At 38.3% G+C, this 14,713-nt stretch overlaps 2 protein-coding genes across 2 annotated transcripts in view; one reads left to right on the top strand and one right to left on the bottom strand.

Moving 5' to 3' along the window:
• The window catches only part of MOGAT1 (monoacylglycerol O-acyltransferase 1), a 36,721-nt gene that overhangs the window by 18,886 nt on the left and 3,122 nt on the right, over nt 1-14,713 (bottom strand). The window contains exon 2 of the mRNA XM_069104522.1: nt 922-1,100. Coding sequence (XP_068960623.1) covers nt 922-1,100 — 179 coding nt within the window. The remainder of the gene's footprint in view (nt 1-921; nt 1,101-14,713) is intronic.
• Nucleotides 9,691-14,713, top strand: part of FARSB (phenylalanyl-tRNA synthetase subunit beta) — a 96,368-nt gene continuing 91,345 nt past the window's right edge. The window contains exon 1 of the mRNA XM_069104521.1: nt 9,691-9,695. The gene's annotated coding sequence lies outside the window, so the exon portion shown is untranslated. The remainder of the gene's footprint in view (nt 9,696-14,713) is intronic.

The raw sequence follows: 14,713 nt of genomic DNA, 5'->3' as shown, positions 1-14,713 counted from the left end.
ACACACACACACACACACACACACACACACACACACACACACACACACACACACACACACACACACACACACATTTATTCTGGAGGTGAGGGGAATCACAGGCTCAGAAACTCCCTCCTAAGAGATATGTAGCTTATTTGGGGCACTGATAGTGAAGCCTGTGCCAGAAGTTTGAACTAAAAGCTTAGGATCCCAGATTCAGAGCTGAGAGGGAGGGACCTCAGAGGTGACCAAAACCAACCCTTAATTTTACAGATGAGGAAACTGAAGTTTAGAGAGCTTAAGTGTCTTCCTCCAGGTCCCACAGGTGACTGAGGTAGGATTTGAACCCAGGTTTTCCTGACTCCCAATCCAGTGCTTTTTTTTTTTTACTGTAACATGCTTGGCCCTTTATCCTGGGCAGCAGAGGCACCAACCACAAGGCCCCTTGCTGTGTCCCACAACACCAGGTTTAGCAAAATAGGGGAAAACACAATAAAACATAGGTAATACTACATTTAAAATCTAAGCCAATATGCGGCCCATGGGAATTTTTATGTACAGATAAGTGACCTTTGTCTCCACTGGGGTTTGACAGGACTGCCCTACTGACCACACTGCCTCTTCATTATTCATATTTAGCTTTCTAAATTTTGTCACCAACAGATTCACCTTAGAAACAGGCTTTCCAAATTATGTGCTTCAGGAACATAAGAGTATAGGAACTTTTATCTGGCAGGGTCTTTTAAAATGTCAAATTCAACTTCCTTATATAAGGAAACTCAGGCCCATAGAGATTAAGTGACTTGCCTGGGGATATTCAGATAAAAAGATTAGAAACTGTCTGTCTTAAAATAGAAAAAGTCTTAAGATGAGTTGAAGAACCTGTATCTTAGTCTTCTCCCATCCCAAATCCTCTAACAAATGATATATTTTACTCACATGCATTGGAAAATATTCCCTAAAGTACTTCCAAACAGTCCAATTTCTGACCCAGTTGAATCTCCTGCCTCCTAAGTCTGGGGTCTTCCAGTCAAAGTAGAGCCATGTTAAATAAGGGATGTAGAGAAACCAGTAGTTTTTATAAAGCAGGATGACAAAGAGTCCACAACACAGCTGCCCTGCAAGGCAAAAGAGAGCCAGGAATCAGGATTAGTCGGTACCTAGCAAGATGCATACTAGGAACTCAATGTAAACTGATTTAGTTAACCATTATCTTTCCCACTGAAGGGCTGTATGAAAGTTGAAGGGAAAATAGGTTGATTTTTATTAGGTTTTGTCTGAGGGAGGGGTGAAGGGGAGAAAGCCAAATCAGTGATCTAAGCCACCTCCCTCCTTCAGATGTTTTCCCAACTATCTTGACCAAGGAAATATAAATAAAGTAATACCTCCATTCTTGCACACAATTCTTACCTATCAGTTGGGCAGGGAGGTGAATCTGACTTTTCTAGTGCTATGGCAGTAGAAACTCTGGCAAGTACTACCAAGACAGAATGGTTTCAAGTGTAGACTGAGAGTCTACCAACTGTGCTCAAGGAGAAAGTTGATCCCATTGAGTCATGAAACAGCACCAAATGGTACTCAGTTCTATACAATGCCCTTCCACCTACACAGTGATCTTTATTCCATAACCAGTGAGCTGATAGGCAGCTGCTGAAATCAAACCATATCTATTTGACATTCTCACTACAAATGATGTAGTGTTGTTCACAACAAAAGGTGGTGTTGTTCAGCTGTTCAGTCATGTTTGAATCTTCATGACCCCATCATGGGATTTTCTTGGCAGAGACACTGGAGTAGTTTGCCATTCCCTTCTCCCGGGTGTCTCCATTTTACAGATGAGGAACTGAGGCAAATAAGGGTTAAGTGATTTGCCCTGGGGCAATTCGCTGGTAAGTGTCTAAAACCATATTTGAACTTAGATCTTCCTGATTCCAGGCCCAGCACTCTATCCACTGCCCCAGACAGAAGGGACTTGAAGATAAACGAAAAGATAATTCAGACTTTCCAGCCTCACTCCTAGATACCTTGACTTATCCTAGCCAGGTATGTAAGGGACTCTTCAATATTGTAAGAGACAGCTAGGGAGAAATTAGGGTGCTTTATCAGCTCCTAAATAAATTAGGAATGAGCATTTCCTCTAGTAAGGGACGTTCCTCTCTGGTTGAGGTGTATGGAATGTTCAGGAGGACTGGTGCCTTTGGTGTGAGTCCTTTTCAGGGCTGCTCATCCATTTTTGGTATCCAGATGGTCACCCAACTTTGATCTGAGGCTCTAAAAAGTTGTAGCATGCTCAGTGGCCACACCCTAGTAAACCGTCTTAGCAGATTGTTTCAACCAGGTTGAACCAGATCATAAAACTCCTGGTCCAGGGCAGTCTGAACCAAATTAAAATGTAATTGGGAAATGTTTAACAAAATAAATAAAAATACAATACAATACAGATAACGTTAATTTGTGATTTTCTAAGTCAATATTCAGCTGGAAGTTTCCATTTCTATTCGAATTGGACATTACTGTACTACACCATGGTGTTTCTCAGCACTTTAATGCCTTTAAGTGGAACCTGTGTAAAGGTACTGTCAGGTAGTGAGTAACTTCAAACCAGAGAACTGAGAATACTCCCAAATGCTCCTGGAGCCTGCCTGTTGCCACAGCCTCTGACACAGGAGTTACAATTCTATTTTAACAGGGAGGAAATGGCTGGCTCCTGGTGACAGAGTCATTGTACAATCAGCTGCCTCTTTGCAGTCAGACCATCAGTTAGAGTAAAACATTAAAATGCCAAATGAAAAGAAATGATAATATGAGACAATGTGACATGTGATTACAGCAGTTCTCAGTAAACCTGGTAGCTCTGAAAAGCAAAAAAGAAGAGACTTTGAAAAATCACCATATCCCAGAGAAGATTAACCACTGAGAAACAATCACCAGAACAAAGAGGTTGAAAGAGTCCATAAAACACCCCTACTAGCACTCAGTGTTCTTGGCAAGTGGGGAAATAAGGCAGCCAAAGGTAGCATCAGTTTAAAAAATAAACTCACGTGCAAAATTTTACAACAGAATATGGAAAACTATAGACAATATTCTCTCTTTTTTTTTTTTAAAGCAATTGGGGTTAAGTAACTTGCTCAAGGTTACACGGCCAGTTATTATTTCTGGGTGTGGTGCTGAATATCTGAGCCCAGATTTGATCCAGGTCATCCCGACACTGGAACCGGTGCTCTTACTCACTGAGCCACCTGGCCGCCCCTAGACAATATTCTCTTACAAAGCCTCATGAAAAGCAATTGAGAGGAAAATGAACTTGCAGAAAGTATGATCTAAAATCCAGATGAACTAAGTTCACACTAAGAGTTTGTAGATGAAGCTCAAAGGGGACAACAAAATAAGCATGGAATGAAAAATACTTGTTGGTTTTTTTTATAGTGGTCTACATTCATTTCTGAATCTCATCGACTATGAGTGCTCTCTCTCTAAAGCCACTTTTGCATTTGGTCACTGTTGTCCCATAGCTTTCCTCCATTTCTCAGACATCTTGAAAAAGCTGTACATATTCATCTTCACTTTCTCTTCTGTCACTCAATCCTCAACCCTTTGCAATCTGGCTTCCGACTCAATAACTCTCCTGAATCTCATTCAAAGTTCCCAGCAAATGCCAAGTTCCCAAACAAAATGCCACATCAGATCATATTTGCTCAGTCCTCATCCTTCTCAGTCTTCCTGCTGTATCACCCTCTTCTCCTAGATACTCATTCCTCTTTGAGCTTTTATGACATGATTATTTCCTGTATCTCTCTTCTGCCTCACTGCTCCTTCTTAGTCCCCTGTATTGTTTCCTCATTCAGGTCATGTCCCCCAACTATAGGTGTTCTCCAAGGTTCTGATGTAGGCCCTCTCCTCCCTTCTGTACCCTCTGTCTTGGTAACCTCATCAGTTCCCATAGGTGTAACTATATCTCTCTGCAAATGATTCTAAAATCTGTATATCCTGCCTTCCCACCTTTAGACATTTTGACAAGTTTTCTCTAAAATGTGCCCAATTGCCAAATGGGGAAAAGACATGGGACTAAGTTATGCTTTCATAAAGCAAGGAAAGGGGCAAGTGAGCAAGATGGCAGAGCAGCAGGAAGAATACCTATTCCCCACCCCTCCTTCACAAAGATTTAGGAAACTCAGTAGACGGAGTCTAGCTCTAAGAAATCCAATTTTAACAAATCACAGTGAGTTATTTTTCTAGTCCAGAGGAGCATAGGAAGACAGAGAAGTCTGTGAACACTGTGGATGTAGTCTGACTAGGACCATATAGCACAGGGCAAGAAAAGGTCCTGGATCTGGGAAAGAGTGAATTAAACTTAACCAGGGTCTGGAACTTGCAGAGCTCAGGTGGGTAGTGATCAAACTTTGTTCTGGATCAGACAACTTTGGGAACACTGAAAGCTTGTAGGTCCCCAGGCTGAGCTGACCCTGAGTCTCTAAAACAACACAATAATCAATATTCTTAAAAAGGAGCAGCAGGAGCAGCCCTGACATTTCCCCCAGAAATGCAGAGAGCCCAGACTTAATATATAGTCCAAAGTCAAGAAATAGACTAGAAGAACAAGCAAATAAAACAAACAAACAAACAAAAACCTCACCATAAAGCTATTACGGTGACAGGGACACCCAAGACACAAACTCAGAAGGGAATGATCCCAAAACATCTACAAGCAATACCTCAGAAATGTATAGCTTGGAAACAAATTCAACTAGAAATCCTAGAAGAGACTACAGTCTCTTGATTTTAAGATTTTAAGAAAAAAACTTTTTAAAATGCTTTTGTTAATTAAATGAGAACAACCAGAAGAACAAATTGGAAAATAAATGAGAGTTATGGAAGAAAGAATTGGAAAAAGAATTAACATCTTGGCACAAGTGGTACAAAAATTTCCCAAACAATAGACTCCCTGAAAATTAGAATGGATCAAATAGAGGCCAATGACTCCATGAGACAATAAGAAATATAAACTGAAATAAGAAGAATGGGGGTAAAACAGAACAAAATATAAGTTATTGTACAGTAAAAAACAACTGATATGAAAAGCAGATCAAGGAGAGATAATTTAAAAATCACCTTATTACTGGAAAGTCATAAAAAGGGGGAGAGAGAGAGAGAGAGAAAGAGAGGGAGAGAGAGAATCTAAACTAACTCACTTAAGCCTGAAATCATGAAAGAAGACAGTTCAGATCTCTTAGAACCAAAAACTTTTTTTGAGGGTCTACAAAAGGAAAAAAAAGTCTCAGAAATATTATGATCAAAATCCAGATTTTTTAGGCCAAAGAAAAAATAATGTAGTCAGAAAGAAAGAATTCAAGGATTGAGGAGCCACAGTTAGAATCACATTTAGATTTAGAAGTCATTACTATAAAGGATATATTATATATAAAGGATATATATATATATAAAGGATATGTATATATATGTATATATATATATATATGAATATTGAGTTTGGAATATGACATTCCAGAAGGTAAAGGATATAGACTTACAACCATGAATAAATTATCCAGCAAAATTGAGTGCAGTTTTACCAGGGGAAAATAGGTCCTTAACAAAATAAAGAACCTCAAAGTTTTCCTGAAGAAAAATCCAGAACTGTGTAGAAACTTAGAAGTACAAACATGGGAGTCAAGAAAAACATAAAAATTAAACATGAACAAACAATAATAAGAAAGTAAACAAGGACAAAAAGTGTACATTCTAATATGGGAGATGATGAAATCTATCCTCATCAGGGGTTGAGGGTGTATAACTAGACAGAAGACCTGGGAGTGATGTTGTCTTGACAATCTTAAAAGAATAGTGGAAAGACAGGGGAAGAGCAAGACATGGGGGTTGAGGAATTGGAATGTTAGGTAAATATCTCACATAATTGGGGTATTAACGTCTATCTATACCAGGATGAAGGGGTAGAGGAAGTGGCTGACACTTGAACCTTATTCTCATTTAACTGATCAAAAGGGGGAAGACTACACATACACATATACACACAGATACATATACACACAGATACATATATACACATATGCATGTGTATATATATACATATATATATATATATATATATATATATATATATGTAAATAGAGTTAGATAAAGAAATACATTTCACTCAACAGGAAAACAAGAGGTAAAGAGAAGGAAAAAAAGAGGGAGGTGTGATAGTAATGGCAATTAAAGATTCCCCTGTATTGGCTTGGTTTTCAAATTGATTGTGTTAAAACCCAGAGTTTGTTAATCCCACCTGTGGGATGGGCTTGTTGATGTGAAAAGAAAGTCCTGAACTGGGAGGAGCTGGTGATGTAGATTTGGAGAGACACTAGAGAGAGGTGGAAGATCTTTTTGGAAGCAGCACCTCGTGGAGAGAGAGAGACTAAGAGAATTGCTGGTGGCTGCTTTGAATTGCCCTGGACTTTTGAGACCTGCCCCCTGAGCTGCCAAGGACTGAGGAGACATGGCTGTTTTGCTGGTACTTTGTCTGTCTGTTTTGATGTTGTTTTGCCAGATTTGTCCACTGGTGAAAGACAGTCCTTTTGTTGAAGAAGTCCTGGAACCTGGCTGTTCGCTAAGAAGCCCTGAGACTGTCCTGCAGACAGAGAGTGAATACTGTCCACTGGTGAGGGACAGTGCTGTTGTTGCAGGGGTCTGGGAGCCTTTCTGTTGGTTCAGAAGCCCTGAAGAAGGATTTTCTGGTTGTATGTTTACAGAAATCCTGGGAGAGGGTTTTGCTGATGTGTTCAGGGGTTCTAGGACTGTTCTACAGACAGAGGATGAATTCATGAAGGGACTGGCAATGTATCTTATGGCCTTGCTAAGCCTTGTCTCCCCAGGAACTAAGATTGCTGAGAACTTGCCTCGTGTCAAGATGAAGAAAAGACCTCCATTTGGGTATTAGGTGCTGTGTTTAAACTTGATGTAACTCTGGGGTAGATTCAATTGTGATCCTGGGGTGGGGAACTTTTGACCTTATTGTGCTCTGTGATTGACAAATGAAGGTACTTTACCTATGTTTGGAAACTAATCTCCATTTGAGAAGAGGGGTTTTGTGGTGGACTTAATTAAGGTATAGCCTAGGGGTGGAGTAGTATTTAGAACCGGGACTTTGTAATTGATTGAATGATTGGAAGGTCCTGGGGTGGGGTAGTACTTGGAGATTATTTAATCACACTTAGTAAATGCTGTATTTTGAATGATGTCATGTTTTGATCTTCTCTGTTCTTGGTTTGTCACTGAATAAAATAGAGAGCACCTATGCTGGTATTTTGAACCTGGGAAGATTGCCTTTCCTTGGCATTACATTATATTACAGGAGGGTAAATTAAGGGAGGGTTTGGTTCAATACAAAATGAACTCTAACTTAGGGTGTATAAGAATATTTGTAGCTCTTTTTGTGGTGGCAAAGAATTGGAAACTGAGGGGATGCCTATGAACTGGGAGAAGGACAGAATAAAGTGTGTGGGGGGAGGAGGGTATGCTGGAAGATTATTATACTGTAAGAAATGATGAATGAAGGGGATGATTTCAGAGAAATCTAGGAAGACTGGGATGAACAGATGCAGAGAGAAGGTGAAATGAGAAAAACCAGAATAATGTATACAAGGACAGTGATATAAAAACTGAGGAATTTTGAAAGACTGAGGAACTCTTACAAATGTAATGAGAAACAGCAATTCCAGAGAATTCATTATAAAACATGGTACATACCTCCTAATAGACAGGTGAAGATATTTGGGGATAAGGGTTGGAGGGTGGTGGCTCAACTGTATGTTTGTAACAGAGGTTTTGTTTTTCTTTCTCTATTGAGGGGGGTGAGGGTAAGAGGGAGAGAAGGTGGATTTTTGCTCATAAAAAAATAAAATTCAATTTTAGAAAATATAAATTTGACTGTCATTCCCTAAGTCACACTTAAATGGCGTCCTCTTGCCTCTAGCATAAACTCTTGTGTTTAGGTTTTTAAATCCCTCACAACCTGACCCCAAACTATCTTTCCAATCTCACTGTGCAGTATTCTTCTTCCCCCACACACTGTGATTCTGCCAAACATCACTGCCACCTCCCTTCTTAGTGCTTTTCATTGGTTAATGCAAATACCTGGAATGTATTCCCTTCTTCCTTCTGCCTCATAGAATTGCTCATTTTCTCCTAAATTAAGTTTAAGATACCTTTCCCAATCCCCAGTCCCAGTTGCTAGTGTTCTCTGCCTGAAAACTATATTAAATAAATGTTAATTGGTTTCAGAGAGGGTGTTTTACATAGTGTCTGAATAAAAGGATTCCATACCCCAAGAAAGGTTTTCCAGAAGTTTCCAATGCTAGATGACATTATTCTAACTACATCTATTCCTGTAATATCATAAAACTCCCTGATATAATTAGATTAGAGGAGACACCCATACCCCAGAGGAAGGAAGGGTAGCATAGAATGAAACAAGCAGCAAAGACTGCCATTGAGCAATTGACCTGGAGCCAAAGGAATTTTACCAGCTCCTCCCTTGCCTTTATCTGGTTTACCTCTGCTTGGTATAATTCCAGGTGCCTAAGGTCTGCTTACTCTAGATAGATAGATGCATTTGGAGAAGACTCCAGTTTTCCTAGTTATTTGGTTACAAGCATCTTGATCCCCTCAGATCACTAACCACGTCAAGCCACTCACATCTAGCCTGAAGGTTTTGGCATGGATGATCTCTCCCAGATATTTGTCATCTTTCCAGAACCAGAAATAACCTTTGACTTGAGAGCCAGTGATGCCTCCTAAATTTGGCATTCAAAGCCCTTCTCAATCTAGTTTCAGATTAAGTTTCCAGGTTCCCCCCGCACCTTTATTGTTGCTTTTTATCTATACTATGTTCAATTATTCAGTAATCAAACACTTATTAAGCATATACAATGTGGTAGGTACTAGGCTAGGTGTTGGGGATAAAAAAAAAATACAAAAAAAATCCCTGCCCTCATTGAGGTTAAATTCTATGAGAGGAAACAATATATGTTTTCAAAGAAATATAAAGTGTCATACACAGGCCCTTCCTACTGTTTTACAATGTATATGAAATTGCTTATTTTGTTTGGTTCTGAATTTTTAAAAAATTAACTAAGTCAATTGGCCCACTTATAGTTCCCCAATATCAGTTCCATCTCCCATTCCCATGTTTTAAAAAATTTTTTATTTATTTTATTTTTAATTTACAGAATAAAACAAGCATTTCAATAGCATAGTATAATAAAAATGATTGCACATGAAACTACAAATCTATTATGTACAACTTGTTATTCCTCCTAAATATATAATAATCATGTAAATTTCTTTTTTCATATTTTTGCACAGCCTTCCCCTCCACTCCCCCATTGCCCCAGGACTAGAATGCCTGGGTTCCTCCTGACCTCTGCCTCTTAAAATCCCATTTGCCAGCTTCTATAGGAAGTCTTTCCTAATCATGCTAATTGGTAGTGTTCACTCCTGCCTCAAATAATCACATAAACATTTATTTGTTTACATATTATATCCTCATTCCCTATGCATTCAACACTCCCCGCCCTCCCCTTCCCAGTGTAAGTCATTCAAGGTGGGGAAAATCCCATTTTTCTTTTCTATTCTTTTCAATATGCTTCTACTGATGACAAGACACTCCGTTTAAGTGGAATCTCTTTCTTCATTTTTTAGTCAGATAGTACATGGGGGGAGGGGAGAGTAAGTAGATTTTGCTTTTATTCTACATGATCCTGCCTTCACTTATCCATGAATAGACTAGATTCTTCTAGTAGAATGTAAAGTCTTTGAAGGCAATGAATGAATTGCCTTACCTAGATGGCACATGGATAAGTTGCTGGTCCTGAAGTCAAGATCTAATTTCAAACCCAGTCTCAGACATTTCCTAGCTGTGTGACCCTGGATGAGTCATTTAACCTCTACCTCAACTTCCTCAACTATAAAACAGCACCTACCTCACAGGGTTGTCATGATGATCAGATCAAATGAGATATTTGTAAAGTGCTTAGCCTAGTTCCCAGCACACAGTAGGTGCTCAATAAATGTTTATTCCATTCACCCTTTCTTTTTTTATTTGTAACCCCAGAACATAGCACAGTGCTTAGCTCCTAACAGGTGTTTAATAAATATTTGTTCATTTGTGAGGCATGTAAAGAAAAGCTATCATCTTCACATTACAGACGGGAAAACTGAGGACTGATCCAAGCTTAAAGTTTTTAGTCTTCCACTATAGAATTCCACCATTCACTCGATTTCAATTTATTATTCACTAGATCTTACTCTCAGGACATGTTACATACTTTATCTTCAGTTTCCAAATTAGACATACCAAAATTTGTTATTTAATTCCTTGGGCCTAAATTGGCATGAAAAAAAAATATTCTCAAAGCTAGAGGGTCAAGTTCTATTTATTTCCTACCTTTATCTCATCCAGCATTCTCTAGTAATTTGATTCTTCTAAATTGTGGACCAAAGGTGAAGGGATATAAAAATCCACTGCTTCATCAGCACATTTTTTTCACAACTAATCTTGATGGTCTTCACTCAAAGGATTATATTCAGTCCCTTGCAAACAAAAGTCAAAAAACATGTTTGCTGTGTTTGCCTATGCTAACATCCTGGGTCAAAAGTCATATGCCAATCCTCTTGCATTTCCATTCCTACCAACGTACCAAACTCTCACAGACTTCCACTTTACCTACAAGCAGTGGAGGGAACTTATCTTCACCCATATTTTAGCAAAAATAAATTTCTGGAAATAAGCACAGATTAATTTTTTTATATTAAAGATCTAGAAAGCTCAAGAACAAATACTTTATAGCTGTGAAACTAATAAAATCACCAATATCAGAATCTCCTCCTTCAAAGTTTTCTCACTGTAATGGTTGTCCCATAATCACTTACACATTCTACTCTCTGCATACCTGACAAGTATCTTATACTTTGCATTCTAGGCTGTAAAGTCAGTGTCTAGAAAGCAAATTCTATTTTCAGATTGATTGCCATCATAAAATTGGAGATACACTCTCACTTGGGGAAGGGGGAAAATTCTCAGTAAACTCAGTTGATGACTTTCAACAAAGAAAGAGATGAAATGGTGGACCTCATAGCTAAAAGAGTTCTGAGTGCATTATTATGCACTTAGAAAAAAAAAAACCCAGTGTTTTTGAAGATCTTTGTGAATTCTGCCTTTTTCTGGATTGCCCAACAGTTGTGTAGGTCATGGCTATTTCCTCCTAGGACCATCCTCCCTGCCTCTTCTTGGAGAGTGGATAGAGCTATAGCATCCCTCCCATGACAGGCGAGGGGTCCTTTGCTCCCATAGCCATAGTTCTAAAATGTTGCTTCTCTTCCTTTGTTCATACACAGGAATGCATTTTGCTCCTCCCCACTTTCCAGTGCCCTTTTAGATGTGGTCTGTCCCCATCAGAATGGGTTCCTGAAGACAGACACCATCTAGTTTGCTTGCATATTTATTCGCAGCACTTAACACTACCTGGTACATAGTAAGTGCTAAATAAATGCTATTCTCTATATGTATTTCAAAGAAATCACAATTAGCTGGAAGCCTTAGGTTCTGTATGAATTTTTCCTCTAGTAATTCTGAAATGCTAAAAATACAATATTGGAGGGCATGTCCCTATCTTCAAAATGAGACAATTTTATTTTATTAGCCTACCTACCTCTAAACAACATACTCACAAGGAGAAGCATCAGAAGGCAACTTATCTTTACATGAAATAATGGCCAAGTTGGTTATATTATCTATGTTATATATAACCAATACAAAGATGTAATTTAATACTCAACTTTCATGTCACTTATTCTTATTTTTAAGAAGGGGAAAAACCCACCTCTTACTGGGTTATAGTACTTATTTGTGTGTATCTATATCTATCTATCTATATACCTATATGCACATACATATATGCACAAATAAATATGTTTATATTATATATTTATAAAATATATAAACACTTATGTATATGTATGTATGTATGTGTATATATATATATGTAGTGTGTGTATGTTAAAAAAATGTTCATAGACTGTAGGTTAAGAAGCCTTGTAAAGGAACAGTCAATTTATACCTGTTGACCAGGTGTCTTAAAAATAAAAATGTGTTATGTATATCCATGTACATATCTACATACTTACATACACATATATAACTACATTTCAATGTAATTAATTTTCTTAGTAATCCTGTGTGGTTTATTTTATACATTAAAAACATTGTTTTGCAGAGCCTACAGGAGCTCACAACACACAAAAGTTTCAGAAGCCTAGCTAAGATGATCTGACAGAATAAGATTCAGATATGAAGACCAACTTTATAGTCCACAGCTCCCTACATTCCAGTCTGTTCTATATGACTTTTATGGAAATTATATGGAAATTCTTGCTTTAAAAAATGTATTTGCATAGAACAATAAAAATGTATAAATTACAGGCTCCTACTGAGGAAAAACATTTTGTAATGTTAATGGTATTAAAAGCATCTTCTTGCATTAACAATCTGGTTTGTTAAGGGCACTATAAGAGGAATACTTTGTCTTTGTTAACAGACTCCCCAATGACCCCAAACATCATGCTGAAAACAGAAAATAATGAAACCCAAACCAAAAGGGATATGGATAAACACTAGAATCCAGAACACAGGATGTGCATTTCCCAAGTCTGGGATCTTACTTCATATTACTAAATTCTCCTGTGTCTTCTAGTTACCACAGCCAGGCAACAAACTTCCAATATCTTAAGTTTCTTTATTTGTTATCTACCTCAATGGTATAGAATCTGAACCAATGGTTTTTAAAAGTTCTTTGAGATTTGGGGATGTATCTCAAGGCTGAATTATATTTACTCATCAGCTTGAATTCAATTTCCTGCAATACTGTGAAAAAAACCTTGAATTTCAATTTATATTTTTTGTATAATCTAGAGACTTTTGCAACTGATACAAAATAATTGTAGCTGCTATTCATTCCATTTTCACTTGCCAAAAAAAGCACAAATGAAATCATTTTAATGTGTCAGCAGAGCAGATACAGTTACTCAACAGGAATGATTTCCCTAGAATTTTCTTTAAGGCAAATCTTTGAGAAGGCAGCTAGGTAAATAAAGCCTTGGCCCTGGAGTGAGGAGGATCTGAGTTCAAATCCAATGTCAGATACCTACTAGCTGTGTGATCCTGGGCAAGTCGCTTAATCCTGATTGCCTCCAAAAAATAATAATAAGACAACCTGTAAGTAATTAAGGTTTTGTCATCATATTTAGGGATGAAGAAATCAGAACCTGGAGAAGTTAAGTTAAATATGAGGACCAGTAATTAAAAGAACTGGTGGGGGCGGCTAGGTGGTGCAGTGAGTAGAATGCTGGCCCCGGAGTCAGGAGGACCTGAGTTTGGTTCCGGCCTCAGACACTTAACATGCACACAAAAAAACTAACCGTGTAACCTTGGCCAAATTACTTAACCCCAATTGCCCTCCAAAAGGCAAAAAAACAAAAACAAAAAAAAAGAACTGGTGGCATTTAGTCCAGAGAAGACTCGAAAGGGGACATAATAAGCTAGAGAACAGCCAGAGAATGGCAACTAGGATGTTGAAAGGGCTTTAGTCTATGTCATGTAAAAAGTAATTGAAAGAACTGGAAGCTTTTACCTGGAGAAGAGAAGACTCATGATAATTTTCATTGTTTTTTTGTAGGGTCCTCATGTGGGTACAGAGCTAGTTTGGGAGCCAGATGTGTGGAAGTGTTTCCTCTGACACATTAATGTCTGCATAATACCAGCAAATCATTTAACTGCTCAACACTAGGCAGTTCTCTAAACTATAAGGTTATGGGGGTTGGGGAATGGGGACAAACAAGTCACTGTTCTGAGCAGCTTTACAGATATCTCATTTGATTCTCAAAACAAACCTATGAGGTAGGTGCTATTTTACTTCTCATTTTACAGTTGAGGAAACTGAGACAGATTGCAGTTAAGTGAGTTGCCATGGGTTACACAGTGTCTGAGGCCATATTTGAACTCAGGTTTTCATGACTTCAGGCCAAGTGGACTATCCATGTGCCACCAAGTTGCCTCTAGCAGAGAAAGTACTGCCCTGTCCTGGTAGAGGGAGCTTATTTATATAGGATCTTTATAATCAATTAAATCACTGCTATGGTCCTTACTTCCCTATTCCATGTGGAAGAGGATTTATTAGACTTGTTCTGCTTGGTCCCAAAGGGCAGAACTGGGAGCAATGGGTTCAGATCTCAAAGAAGTAAATTTAGATTTCATGTAAGGGAGAAAAGTTTCCTACAAATTGAGCTGTCCAAAATGAACTGGGATGCAGCAAGAAGTTAGTGGTGTTTCCCTCTCTGAACATATTCAAGTGAAGATTTGATGGCCTCTGAGGCCCCATCTGACTCTGAGATTCTAGGACTTGCCCATGATCCTGCAGACAGTATTAGAATCATGACTCAAGACAGGATGATTTCAGAAAAATCCTGGAAAGACTTACATAAATTGATACAGAGGTAAGTGAGCAAACCAGGAAAACACTGTACATGGTAACAGTAATATCATAAGGATGACCAACTGCTGTTCTCAGCAATGCAATGATCCAAGATAATCCCAAAAGATGAATGATGAAAAATGCTATCTGCCTCCAGAGAAAGAACCAATAGTGTCTGAGTACAGAATGAAGCATAGTATTCTTTCTCC

Source organism: Petaurus breviceps, unplaced genomic scaffold, assembly GCF_028583685.1.
Source record: "Petaurus breviceps papuanus isolate PSGF00001 unplaced genomic scaffold, PetGlider_PUasm1.0 688, whole genome shotgun sequence".
Lineage (NCBI taxonomy): Eukaryota > Metazoa > Chordata > Mammalia > Diprotodontia > Petauridae > Petaurus > Petaurus breviceps.
Note: the sequence above shows the minus strand (reverse complement) of the source record. Positions and strands in the feature narration are given on the sequence as shown.